The 14,497-nt window shown below is 40.5% G+C and overlaps 1 protein-coding gene and 1 long non-coding RNA gene across 15 annotated transcripts in view; one reads left to right on the forward strand and one right to left on the reverse strand.

Annotated features, from left to right (window-relative positions):
* The window catches only part of LOC136008771 (uncharacterized), a 25,943-nt gene extending 18,430 nt beyond the window's left edge, over positions 1-7,513 (forward strand). The window contains exon 4 of one of the 2 annotated variants that reach the window (XR_010610236.1): positions 7,245-7,513. This is a non-coding gene — a long non-coding RNA (uncharacterized LOC136008771). The remainder of the gene's footprint in view (positions 1-7,244) is intronic. The other variant, XR_010610234.1, reaches the window with a different exon arrangement.
* A 3,557-nt stretch (positions 7,514-11,070) lies between these two features.
* Positions 11,071-14,497, reverse strand: part of PAG1 (phosphoprotein membrane anchor with glycosphingolipid microdomains 1) — a 106,230-nt gene continuing 102,803 nt past the window's right edge. For all 13 annotated transcript variants that reach the window (XM_065668502.1, XM_065668491.1, XM_065668497.1 and 10 more), the window contains one exon: positions 11,071-13,742. In XM_065668502.1, the coding sequence (XP_065524574.1) occupies positions 13,392-13,742 (351 nt within the window). In that variant the 3' untranslated portion in view covers positions 11,071-13,391. The remainder of the gene's footprint in view (positions 13,743-14,497) is intronic.

Genomic DNA, 14,497 nt, shown 5'->3' on the forward strand with positions numbered 1-14,497 from the left:
TCTAGGACTGTAATATCCTCACAAGTATTTTGGGTTGTTTTCTTTTTGGTTGGTTGGTTTTTTGAAAGCAAGTGAAAAGTTGCTCAGCTTGGGTCCTAAAAGGAATAATTTGTAGTTTGAAGATTTTTTAGACTTATCTAAAATTACTTAATTTATTAAGAACATGCCTCTACAGCCCCCTTAGGCACCAGGATAGTGATGTTGGTTTTAATTTTAACATGTATACGACTGAAAGTTATGTGATATCAAACCTGTGATTCTCTGTCTTCTCTCCCTTGCCACTCGTGCACACACACAATTAAACAAATAAAATCACCTAATTACCTCCCTTAAGTGTGGTAATTACTAAATTTGTGGCCAAACCACAGACATAGCAGCTCCCTCTGCACAGGCTTGCTTGGCTCCAGGGAGGCTCATTAGCTGGGGCTTGGTGCTAGATCTGCAGGACCAAGGCTGGAGTTGTGCTGCAGCAGCTCAGAGGGTGTTACGATGTGTGCCAGAGTAGTATGCCAACTGTGTGTTCTGGTAACGTGGGCTTCAGAAGCAGATTGTGTGTGAGCTAGGAGTCTCTAGACACCACATGTATTGGATAGCACTGTAGATGAACCCAGGAGGACCTAGCAGGGATTTGGAAGCCATGGAAAAAAATTAATCTCACTGTCAAGAGTATCATAACAATCCTATTACAATGAACAAGGGAGAATGGACTTCAAACTCACTCATCTCCCCAGTAGGTATTTTAGTTGCAAGTTACAAAGGACAGGATCCTTGTCATCTTATCTTTCCACTTAGCAGTCTTTATAGCATCACCTACAGATATGTCATAGGCATGGGGCCATCATCATCTTTCAATTATTTATTAAACCTTTAAGTGTTACCTAGGCTGCAAAATCTGGAGGGGAAAAAAAAAGAGTTTTACATTTACAAATACCTTCAGATACTTTCTATAGTTTCTTGCTACTTTTATGCTTAAAACTCATTGAGAAATTTTCTGTGGGGAAAAAAAAAAAGACACAGAAACTGTCACAAAAACACATGATCAAGCAATTAAAGATGAAGTAATTGAAAATAAGATTACAATAGTACTTTTCCACAGTAATGCTCTTATTTGATGAATGAAGTGGCTGGATGGGCTCCGCTTAAAAGAGTCCAATGGGATAAGGCGCTGGAGAGAAGAGGGGTCCAAGAAAGGTAATTGATATGCATGCCTCATCTCCTTCAAGGTCAGGAGCAATCCATATTAAGGAGCAGGAAGTCAGGCAAAAATGCCAGGAGGCCTGCATGGGTGAACAAGAGGCTCCTGATAAAACACAGACAGGGAGCATAGAAAGGAAGCATACAGAAAGTGGAAGCAGGGAAAGGTAACCTGTGAGGAATATAGGAACACTGTCCAAGCGTGCAGCCCTCTAACCCAGAAACAGCCCAAGGGTCATTCTACTGCTGACTTAAGTGATGAAGGGATTTACATTCTTTTTCAGTCACATCTGTAAATATGCAGATCTTGACTACTTTGGTCAATAAACTATTTAGATGGGACTGTTTCAGAAGTATCTATCTATTACAGCTCTGATAGGCTTTCTAGCACAATGACACACATGGGATCCCTGGTTTCTGCCTGAAATGGCAGTTCTTGCCTATCAGTTCTTCCACAAAGGCTGCACAGAAATTCCAGTTGTGTGAATTAGATGAAGGGTCAATCTCATTTGTATAATAACTGGCTGAGAAGAAGTGGTGGTAAAGAAGCACTCAGCTAGAGTGCTAGGAAGAACAGCCATTCATGAAAGATCATGTCACTGCAAAGGTGGGCTTTTGAATCTAATCTGTCAGGTATTTTCTACCAAGTACTGTCAAGGCACTCTTTAGCTCCGACACTTTCTAGTTCAATATACTGTTATGTTCCATGAACACAGGGTGAACTCTTGAGTCTTCGGGTGAATGTGTACCCAATTACAAGTAAATTGACAGTCACACTTCACAGAGAATAATTCTGTTTTAAACACCAGGTGTCACTGCAGTATACTCTCGATTGCATACCAAGCTGCCTTTAGGTTAAAGCTTTACTTTCAAGCGGTGTCAAGGATCAGTGGAGAACAAAGATGCTTGTACTTTCTATTCCCGACTGTGTGCATGCAGCTACATGATTAGCCAGAATATGGACAGTGTCCAATAATTAAACCAGCCACATTTACAGCTCTACGTGGTTGGCCTCAAACCTGAAGCCTAGCCACTATAATAGAACTATTTTGTGGCTGATACCAACTGTTTGGAATGAAGAATGAAAAAAAAAAAATAGTGTCTGTGCTACAGTTCTCTTGATAATAATAATGCACGCATTTTGCAGAAGAACAGCCTATATTGAGTAATACTCAGCAGTTACTTCATAAGAAAATTATACCAGATTACATATTTTGTAGCTCCTTGATTCATAAGCAAACATTCAGTAAAAAAGCAATCTTCCTCTAAACTATCGAATCCTGACTGATATTTCACATTATTTTTTCTTTGGATTTATATGTTTCCTATTAGATCTATAACCTTTTGAGTATTAAAAAACACTCGCCCAGACTAAAGAGCTTCACAGTGAACAGACAGCATTTGCCTAGTTGACTCATATTTTTCAGCCTCTCAGCTCAGCATAACTAATCCATGGCTGCATTGTTAATTTTCCAGGAACCTGTTCATCAGTAACTACTCAGTATTAAAAGGATAAAGCTGCTCTTCTCTTATCTGTAATTAAAGATAATGAGGAGGAAGGTGCAGCTCATAGAGAACGCAAGTCCCAGCAGGCTAGATACTAATTCAGCCTCATGCTTTAACGTCTTGCTCCACTGGCACTCTTAAATGGTGACATTTCCTTGTCTTAGACCTACATGCAGAGTCTGTGTTACATACTCAGCTGTGGTCCTAACTCGGCTCCCTCTGAAATGCTCTCAAAATGTTTCTGCACAAATTAGTCTTGCCATTGACAGTGCAGCAAGTGGCTGGGGAACATTACCTGGAGAGTATCTTTAACAAACAAAAAGGAATCAAATGCCACGGCAATTTCAGAAGATAATCCATAAAGCTGGTAATTGCAGCCCTTTAAAAATGCTGAAAGCTGCACAACTTTCAAAGGCTTAAAACCAGTATACTTACCTGCATTAAAAAGAGTAGTGCCACTATTTTAGTGCCACTATATTCAAGGAAGCTCCTGCTTTAGTCTAGAGACAATTTAAAATTGGTGCTGTTGTGTGCATGCTTGAGTCTTAATGGGATTGTGGCTTTGGGAGGAGTGAGATGCTATGTAACAGAAAGAAGACTTAATAGTTCTGGTCAGGTAATGAAATCAGCAAAAAATGCACAGAACAAAACAGAATTCTATCAAATAATGCAGATTTAAAAACCTGCAGGAAGAAGTGACCACAAGGACTGGATAAAATATTTGTTAAGAGAACACCAAAAAAAAGCCACAGGTAAAAAAAAAAAAAAACCAAACTCCAAACACAACAAACCAAACAACAAAGCTTATTTATTGTGTTTTATTCTGCCTGGCTATTGAATTTATATAGGAATTTCAATCCAATGAATTTTGCCAGGATTTCTGAATTGAACTCATTTCATTGCAATGTAATATGTTTCCCATTTGACATAATTTACACAGACTTCCAATAAGTTCAAAAGTTATTTGCAAATATATTAACCAGAGAAAATGGCAAAGCCCCTTTTAAAAGCTTTCAGAGAATACAGTACAGTTTCTTCAGGTTTGTTTTTTTTTTTTCTGCGTATAAACAAGTAAATATTAGGATACTACTGTACATAAATAAAACCAGTATTTTATATTACTGACCTGTGTTCTTACTTTTAGGTAACTGCCTCATATATTTACGTAGCATTTCCCCCCCCCCCCCCGAAATATTTACATAAAACTTATCTACATTTACAGTAAATAACCATAATTACCTACTGTGCTTTCAGCAGCCAAAAGCTGAATTGGCTAGAAACGTCAGATGAAGATTCTTGGAATAATGTTATGACTAAATTACATCAACTCGTGTATACTACTACAAAATGTTGAGAGGAATCGCATGGCATTTATCAGTTTACAAAATGCAATTTAGTGTTGGATCTCAACTTCTCTAACAGTAGGATAAGCCCTGCAATTACAGTCAAGCTACAATTTAGGGAACATACATTCTGCAAAGCTACAGTATTTCAGTGTCTGCAGCAGTGTTAATAAAACAATATTGATTTCAAACAGGTAGCAAGCCAAATAACCCATCATGTAGCAAGCAAGCCTCAGCTAGTGCCATCTCAGAAGTCTGCATGCACCGACTCCAGCTTTATATGGACAGTCATTTTTTTAATGTACAGTCATTTCTTCGAACTGCTCTCACTGCATACAGATCTGAACTATACAGGATATTTAACTGTATTCACACTAAGCTAGCCAGAGATAGTTCTAATCCTCTCATTTCAGAAGCTCATGGTGGTTTGAGGGTGTTTTGCAGTTCTGCGTCAGTGACCAGAGTATCAAATGGTTGTCCAGAAACACACTTTGTGTGAGAACATTATGTAAGAGAACACTGCTGGAAAACCAATCCAGTAATAAGTATTCTGTCTATTATAAAACAATGGATAAATTAAAGTGTCTGTAATTACAAATATTCATCCACTATGTTCTAAGTATGCAATGTTCCATACATAAAGCAATTTATGCTGAAGCTCATATAGCACCCAATTTAAAGTGTCTCCTACTGAGGCATGATTTTAATAATAGCTATTATAGATAATTAACCATATACCAGACTATATTTTTATTGTTCCTATGGAAGTTATGCCAATTCACTAACATAAAAGAAAGTATTTTTCACTGAAAATACAAACAAAAATAACTAGTACCAAACCAAAATGTCTTCTAAACTCTCTTAGGGTCCAATCCTGCACCCTTGTCTCATGCAAGTAATCCTCTTCAAATAAAGTTAGGAGGTTGGTTTTTTTGTTGTTTGTCTTTGTTAAAAACCATCTGTGCAAGTCCAGATCTGCACATGGTACTTACATTAGAGCATCTACATCTGTCCTTTTAGGGCTTATGATAGAACAAAACCATGTATTTAGAATTCATTTATTAATTTCATTTCTGTTGATGTGGAGGCTTGATAAAAGATCAGCAAACTGCATCATGGTGGGGAAGAAAGGACTTGCCCCTGCCTCTATGTGTACGGAGAATACTGAGAAGAATAAATAATTCCATCCATCTCCTGTAAGATTCTTGGCAACTTGACCCTTAACTGTAACCTCTTCTACCATAAAAATCTTTCTAAACAGGTGATGGGTGAAATGCAGTTGTTCCTTCTACCTCTCTCTTCCCAGCTGCTGCAGTAGGCTATCCCTGTCTTGCCCCAGTAGTAAATATTCTTTCCTGGGGTCTTATCACACTTTCACCAAGACAGACTAGTCAGACTGAGGAGACACAGCTCATATCCCCCTGTCTTAAATAAAGGGGTCAGGACTGTGAAGCAAAGGGCATTCCAAAGTAGTCATTGCCACAGAGTAGAGGCAAGCCCTGCCACCAGAGTGATGCAGATGCTCATTCAAAAACTTGTCTGATGGTAGGATGTTCCGAGGAGACTGGTTACGTGACTGCTCTCAAATAGCCTCTGAGATAAAGACCAAATTCCAGTATCCTCAGACATGGGAGAAAGAAGGTTCTTGTGCTCTTATGGGTTTTTTTTCACTAAGACATTTAAACACTGTACCGTTTCACCTCTTATATACATCTTTCCATGTCAGTTGAGTGCTTGCAAGCTACAGAACTTCTTGCCATGAAAGAAAGTGAAGACCTCCACAGAAGTCTGCAAGACAGGAGGCAATTTCCAGAAAACATCTGACTTAAGTCCAGTCTCCTAAATCTCACAGGCACATTAAAGAAGTCCCATTCAGAAGTGTGATGTGACACAGTTTCTGTCCTCTCTGGACAACTGCCATATTTCATCAAGGACAAAAGAGATGCTTTGATGGTGATGGTTGATGAGGAGGGGAGTTCATAAATAAGAGGGCAGTCCAAATGTAACTGACGCTGAAAGTTAAAATGTGAGTCTCTGTAGACATTAGGAAGTGAAAACATCAGCACAGCATTTTTTTTCTAAAAGTAGTAAGATTTGTAAGGTTTTAAATCCCCTTCCCAGTATTACAAGATTAAAATGACAAGAGTTGGTAACGTCTGGTAGTGAATGGGATACATCCTGAAATCCAAATGAAGCATTTTGAAGTCAAGTGATACTTACATACTTTGTAAATCATCTAAGCAGATTGTTGCATTATCCTAAACTGTAAGAAATAACATAGCTGCCTCCTAAACTGAGCAAAGAATCTCATTTTATATTTTCTGTAACAAATATATGCTCATTAAAATTAGACAATTAATCTGGAGAGACAAAAACCTTGTCAGACTATGCTAATGTAACCATAAGTGAACATAACAAATGAAAGCCAGTATTTAGGAATGTGTATGGCAGAAGAGTACCACATACAGTAGACAACATGCTGCGCAGTAACAGTGAGCATTTGAACAGAAACATCTTTATTTTTAGGCACTTTGCTATTATGTTTGTAGTGACTGTCCCAGCCAGTTTGAAACCAGGCACCTCCAGAAACAAAACCTCACAGCTTGAAAAAACAGAACAGAAGTTTAATATTATTTTTAGACTGGGCACAGGCCAATGGGTATGTAATACAAATCAGGGTGCTGGAATGAGCTATGCGAGTGGGTCAGACCAAGCAGGGCATTAAATTGTTCTAGTGATTCTGCTTACAACACCTGAGCTGGATCATTTACAGTTACCTTAAATGTTTGCATCTACATTGTGCAGACACTCTTGCTGACCTTTGTCTTACATCTAAAGTAAATTTTGTCAGTTAATCAATAGGAACCTTGTATTACAAATAAGCTTTCATCTTCCTGCTGTCCACAGGAAAAGAACAGTGTCTAGTGTATATGATACCCTACTGCACTCCTGGAAAATTACCACACATGCAATTAATTTAATACTTCTGTTGTTTAATACTTTTTGTAACCCTGGGATCTTTCATACTGACCCAACCAAAAGGGGTTCTCTCTTCTTTAAGAAAGGGAACCCTGTGCTTTTACCTCTGTGATGTTCCATCCATAGCATTTATCTTTAGCATAATCCCCATCGTATGTTGCTAGCAAACCATTTAAAATACTTTTTTCTCTTTTTTTCTTTTTTTTTTTTTTTTTTTTTTAGGCCGAGATCTGCTCAAAAGAGATGCTACAAATCAACTCCAGCACCAGGGTATGACACCATATTAATAGCAATGATGCTCCCTGCTCCCAGGAAGAAACCTGCCCTTGAATGTCTTCAGCACACCACCACAGGCGTACCTGTCTGGCTGAGCATCTCTCTGCAGTCTCCTGTTTTGCAATAGACTACACACATTGAGTTACTTTTGAGGCACGTAGCAGCCTTATTCAGGCATGTTTCAACCTAAATAAATAACACTTGTCTGAAATAACTGGTAATTTGCCTAACAGCAAAAGTCTCCACATTGGAGTGTGGCCCAAATGGAAATGTTTGTTGCAGAAACAGATTTCTTACAGCTATATTGCAAACAAATATATATGAACAATAGGAGACAGCAAAAAGTCCTTGAGCTGGGCTCCATGACGTTTCCAATCCCACGCTGCACAGATGACAGGCATGTCCCTCACTGCTTTCAAGCCAATCCATTTGGCCTGAATTGGCTGCTTTCAAACACCTGTGGCCCAGCCTAGGCTTGTTACGTTGGTGACTACATTCTGGATATGTGTGGGATAAGAGACAGGACAGCGCTGCCAGCCTTTTGTAGTCAGAGTAACACAGTTAACACTAAGTTCTGGGAAGCAGACAATACTAGAGAGCACTCCACATCACAGCTTTACACGTCAGCTTCCAGAAAGCACACTGAATCCATTTACCCAGAATCTTATAAAAGCACCATTGAAAGGTTGAACGGAGAGCACTGTGATCAGCATTGAGCAGAACTGTGGTCAAGACAGTGGACAGGAGCTGTTCAGGGAGCCATGGAGAAGCATGTAGCCCAGAAGAATCCCTGCAGGATGGATTCCCTGAAGGCACAATAGACGAGGGCTTAGAGAACAAGGCAGCTGGTCCTCAGCCAGGTGCTGCTGTGGGAACGGTCCAGCTCTGGGTGACTCATGAGTATGAATCCCCACACCTACTCATCCCTCACCCCATGAATCCTGCTACATATAAGCAAGCCTGCAACTGACATTAACAGAAAGACTGAAGAAACTAATTGTTCACAGCTGATATGAACAAAGACCACCACCTGCCTGAATGCTCACTGTTCAAAAGATTAGATTCTTCAAAAGGAAACAGGTAATTCTTATTGCAAAGCTTAGTCATCATAGCTACATTACTGGGCTTTTTGGAGGATGTTTGCAAGAGACTATTGCTACTGTAGCGCCAAATTGAGGTCCAATACCTTTACTGTGTCTCTATAAAGCAGTTTCCAACTTAAACAAGTAAAAATTGGGGTTGTCCCTTTGAATTAAACAAGCACAGTGTGGAAAGGTGTATGGGAGTACTAGTTACTTAGTGAAGAAAGGCACTATAACTGATCTAACAACTGTGGTAATTAGGTACATACCTATGCTACAGGTATCTGTAAAGAATCTATTTCTCTCTGTGACTGAGAAAGCAATTCTGCACTCATCATGGTAGGAAAGGGGGACTGGTTTATGAATGGGGTTAGCACTGGTGTAGGTATGTGGTTTAGGTATGTGGTGAGAACAGCTCCCACAAGAGACACAGATTCATGGAAGAGATGTCCAAACTGCATTTCCTATTCCTACTGGTTTCCAGGAGGAAACCAGAAAAGACCTTTTCACTAGTGCAGTTATGCACGTGTTACAGCTTACAGCTTGTCTTGGCCTTACTGTGGCAATTTGATGTCAGATCTTCTTATACAGTTGTGCTTAAAAATGGAGGCAAAGAAATAGACTCTGAAGCTTCCCCAGGAAAGATCACCAGGTAATAAATACTTTATTTTGGATCCTGACATTTTATTCAGGGATATAGTGAAACAGGAAACAATAGCAATGAAGAGACAAGCAGAAGAGACTCCCTTTTCTTTACAGTCAGATTCATCTATTTGGGGATTAGTGTCAGAAAAATCTTTCTATCCAATATATTAGTGAAAAGGAAGCATTTGCAACAGCTGTACAAGAATAGATCTTACTTCTGGGAAGAGGGAACTAACCCATAAGCCTGATTCTTAGTCAAGAGATGTAATTATTCACATAAGAGCCTTGGACTGAATTCTAAAACATTTTTCTTTAGCATTAGACTATCTGATGGATAGTGTAGGGGAGTTACAGAGTCCCCCATCCATCCTTGCTCAGGAGATTAATTTCTTTTCGCAGCTCTCAGGAGTTCGATGTATGTGGGGTCTCAGTGGCTGAGGGCAGGTACACAGCCCTCAAGCAGCAATCCAAAAATCTGAGCTCCTTCCCTACCAGGCTGAGGGTCTGGTGGATGATGAAGAGGTTGTGACCAGCCTGTCATTTAAATGGGAAGGAACATGCCAGCATCACAGGTCTGCAGAGACAGAACCAGCTCCCAGTGCAAGGCTGCATGAGATAGGTTAAAAATAGAAACAAGCAAAAAGATAAAGGGAGGGGTTTCACTGAAAAAGGGAAATCAGGGGATCTCAAGGAGCAGCTCTTGGAACAGAAGAAAGGAAGGAAGGAAGAAGCTGAGTCTCACAGAATCACAGAATCCCAAGGGTTGGAAGGGACCTAAAAAGATCATCTAGTCCAACCCCCCTGCAAGAGCAGGGTAACCTACAGTACATCACACAGGAACTTGTCCAGGCGGGCCTTGAATATCTCCAGTGTAGGAGACTCCACAACCCCCCTGGGCAACCTGTTCCAGTGCTCTGTCACTCTTACAGTAAAGAAGTTCTTCCTGATGTTAACGTGGAATTTCCTATGTTCCAGTTTACACCCATTGCCCCTTGTCTCATGTCCCTTCCTCCAAACCAACACTCTTGGATCCTACTCTGAAAGACACAAAGAATGGCTGGGCAGCCGTCTTCCTTTCTTTGACTTGCTTCTTGATGAGGGCACTTCTGGAGTGATGTTTGATTTTCTTCTTTTACACCTTAAAATTTTACAATCAAGAGTTCAGTGTTACTATTTGCTGTTGTTAACTGGCATTATCTCTTTTCTTTAAACTGGTTTTAAGCTGGTGATACTGACAAACCTCATGTTGCTACTGTTTCTCCAAAAGCAGTCATCTATGTAACAAGTTACACAATTCTTAAGGTATAACTTAAGGGATAATTACATGTTAAGATGTATTTGGGAATTTCAGGAGTTGAGGTATGCCTGCCACTATATTGCAGGAGTCAGACTGAGGACTACATATACAAACCCGTACCCCTGAGCAAGGAACAGACAGCAAAAACATAGTTAAGGACTTCAGAAATTCTTTAGACTTAGCACAACAGATCTTCTGAAACATGGTGTATCTTATCTTTGGCCTTAAATGGTGTGAAGAACAGTCAAAGCGAACTTCATGAATTCACATTCAATGGAACAGAAATAGAAACTTTTTTTGAGGGAAAAACTCCAGAAAGGAAGACCAAAGTCAGCTTTCGAAAGCACTGTAATGAAGTGGAAGCAATGACTTGCTGCTGCTGTGGAAGCATGGCACCATGGTCATGAGCAAGATGGATGTAGACTTGTCTGAACTGCTTCTCCTCAAAGGAGGAGAGTCATAGATCAAGCATGCTGCACTCTTACATGAGGTCAGGATCCATGCAGTTTCAATCACCCTGTGTTTGACTGCACACTTGCACTGCTTCTCAGAGCCGCAGTACTTACAGGCAAAGCCCATAAATCAGTACACTGCTTTCAGTTATAAAGTTATTTCTAATAAATGTGCGTAACCAGATCTGTGTTTGCTCTCTATAGTACCAAGTGATACTGAATGCTGGCTAGTGATCTGAGAAGGACTCAATCTGGTATATCAAAACCCAGTACCAAGTGAGCTGAAATGAAACCTCTTTTGTCTACTATGGAATAAGCCAACCTCAGTTTATATATTGTTTATTTCAAAGAAAAAGTAAACTAGTCTTCAAGCACATGCCAGATATTACGTACGTGAATGTATTTGAATGTTACCAAGTTTGGACTATAATTTATACTTGTGTCCAAATTACATGTGTATGCTTATTTACATGGGGATATATGCACATGTGTACACATAACCAGTTCACTACTGTTGGGCTATTCTTGTACTGTTGTACTGTTCATTCACAGAATAGCACAATGGTTGGGGTTGGAAGGGACCTCTGGAGATCATCTGGTCCAACCCGCCTCCTAAAGCAGGTACACCTAGAGCAAGCTGCACAGGATTGTGCCCAGGCAGGTTTTAAGTATCGCCAGAGGAGACGGCACAACCTGTCTGGGCAGCCTGTTCCAGTGCTCTGACACCCCACAGTAAAGAGGTTTTTCCCCATATTCAGAAAGAACTTCCTGTGTTTCAGTTTGTGCCCTTTGCCCATTATCCTGTTGCTGGGCATTACTGAAAATAGTCTGGCCCCATCCTCTTGACATCCATCCTTTAGGCATTTGTGTGCATTGGTAAGATCCCTTCTCAGGGATCTTTGTCTCTTCTCCAGGCTGAACAGGCCCAGCTCTCTCAGACTTTCTTCACAGGGGAGATGCTCCAGACCCCTGATCATCTTTGTGGCCCTCTGCTGGACCCTCTCCTTTGTCTTTCTTGAACTGGGTAGCCCAGAAAAGGGCACAATACACCAGGGCTGAGTAGAGGGGCAGGATCCCCTCTGCTGACCTGCTGGCCACACTCCTCTTAATGCACCACAGGATACCATTGGCCTTCTTGGCCACAATGGCACATTGCTGGCTCATGGTTAACAAGTTGTCCCAGTGACTTGTCATTGTACTGTTCTTGAAGAAAACAAAATTATGAACCCAGCACCTACTTATTTCATCCAAGATCTGTACTTGCTTTTAACGGTAACAGAGTAACTCGGTATCCTTGCAAAGCCAGTGGCTTTCAAACTGCTTGTCAGAGCCCCAAGGAGTTCTTGGTTGCCCTCCTGCTCCTTTTAGCAGAGGAACAAGGAGGTCCACTGGCTGCCCCAGACTAAATCCCACTGTCTCTTCTGCCCCTCTTTTGCCCTCTGGCAGTTCATAGACTCCACTATTTTAAGCTTAAAAACAGCAAAACATGTTCCACATCCCTGCTGAAGACAACAACAACAGAGGCAGTTGTTCATTTACATACTTCTGAAATAGGAAAATAGAAATTAAAGGGAAAAAATTAAGCCAAAAGAATGGGATTCCTTCTGTTACATAACACAGTAAGTTAATCTACAAAAACTTTGAAGATGAAAAACATGTTGTAAAAGTAAAAAATATAATCCACTCTGAACACAATATGTAGATTTTCCTACATGATAAACTAGACAAACAAAATATTTCAAGTCTTAAAAAAGGGCAAAGCTATTCAAAAAATGACTCAACACTATTAAGGTTAGACTAAACATTATACCAATGCATTCATTTGCACAACTTTTTGCAACATGACAATTGTCTGCTGCATGTTTCCTAGGTATATGTGTGCATGTGAAGGGAACGCAGCAAGAATATGAAGAGTGTCACTTGCCTTTTTAAAGTGGTATTTCACAAATAGTCAAACAAAACCCCACCCAAAAACACCAGTACACATTTCAAATATTGCAAGTCACATTCCGCAGCCCTTGACATATAAATAAAGCTGACAGAATTAATTCAAGTACATTTGGAGTAGGTCCCTTGTGAAGTACTGCTGTTTGCACTTTAGTTGCAATGAATGTGAACAGAGCTCCCCAAAAGACACAGAAGTGAGCACGCCTTCCCCAGCCCTGCAAAGTATGTCTGAGTTGAGGTACAATGATCCATAATTTGCCCAATGTTGTGTGCCCAAACTTGAATGAAAATGATGCTTGAAAAACACTTTGAAGAAAATGACATAAAACGAAAAGCTAGCTTTGTGTAAAGCAGTCTTTTTGGTATGTAATCCTATCAGGACGACAAGCATGGCACTCCTTCCCAAATTCTGGCTTTCTTGGAGCTAAAAATAAAGAAGCTTTTATGCTGTCCTGGTCATCATTCTGACCTGATGCACCCTTTCCTGTGAGCCTCCATCCACCACCCAGCATAACCTAGTGGGTATCACACCCTGGCTGAAACGTACATTGCTTCTTCACAACTTTCGTTCCCTACTTCGCTTTGTTCCTCAAAGGGAGAAAAACTTCTCTCTCCATGTTTCACATGATCCTTTGAAAATACCAGTGGAGAAATTTGCCCGCCAGAGTAGTTAAAGCCTGGTGAAATCCCTGTGGTGCTGCAAGTCCCCTATGCTCTCATAGTCATTCTCTCCTGAAAGAGCAGAGTGGTTTGTGTTAGGCACAGACAAGGTCCTGTCTTCTTCTTGGCTCACTGACTGGATCGCTTCATAGTCAGGCTCCAGCTCCCCATTTGGTCTGTCCGCTGACTGAGGCACAGTGGTAGTATTTAGGGCATTCTCAAAGTCCTTCACACTTGCATAGAGGCCACTGCAAATGGACGGGGACCTCTGAGATGCAATTTCTTGAATACAGGTGTAAGGAGAATCCACTGCCTTGAGGGCCTGTCCCGGCTTACTCACTGATGAGTACATGGCTGAGATCTAGGAAAAGGAGACATGTGCTAAGTGCTTAAGCATGGCATAAAGCTTGTGTGCCAGTTTGTACCCCTTCCACCACAAGGATGTCTGTTACTTAAGAAAAGAGAGGATCTTCTAACAAAACATAGCTAAAATAAAAATTCTTACAAACCCTTTCATTTCTGGCATGTATTTTATAAACTGATTTTCTTTCAAAAAAGAATATTTATAAATGTGAAAATTGGTTGAACATAAATCCCTTGCAGGCACATTAGATGTGGGACAAAAGGGAATGGCTTTACGAGCAGGAGCTCTTACAACTTTTGCTATGGTCCTGGAGCCAGCTGCCAAAGGAATGACCAGGTTTAGCTGCTGCAATGTAGGAAAAGGATGCTGTCTGATCCTTGGAGGTTGAAAAATTATTAACAATTTTAATGGCAGTGGCTACATTTAGGGACCCCAACAGGAGAGCACTTACTCATTGTGTTCATAGGCAGGACCAGGGAGGCACCAAGTGATGCGAAGAAAATATTAAAAATCAGGAGATAAATTACCCACACCAGAAAACAGCAAATAGTCAGTGCTGATCTGGAAACACAAAGTCTGTTCCATTGACTAAACTGCCTACAGAGAGAAGCTGCATCTCAGTTACTGTGTATCAGCACTTAAGACTAGAGACTGAAACCTTTCAGCTACTATAAACACAAGAGAGGGAGCTGGAGTCTCTGAGGAGGTGGCATGCTTAAACAAGTGCACTGAGGTGGCCCTTAATGAAAAGC

Source organism: Lathamus discolor, chromosome 2, assembly GCF_037157495.1.
Source record: "Lathamus discolor isolate bLatDis1 chromosome 2, bLatDis1.hap1, whole genome shotgun sequence".
Lineage (NCBI taxonomy): Eukaryota > Metazoa > Chordata > Aves > Psittaciformes > Psittacidae > Lathamus > Lathamus discolor.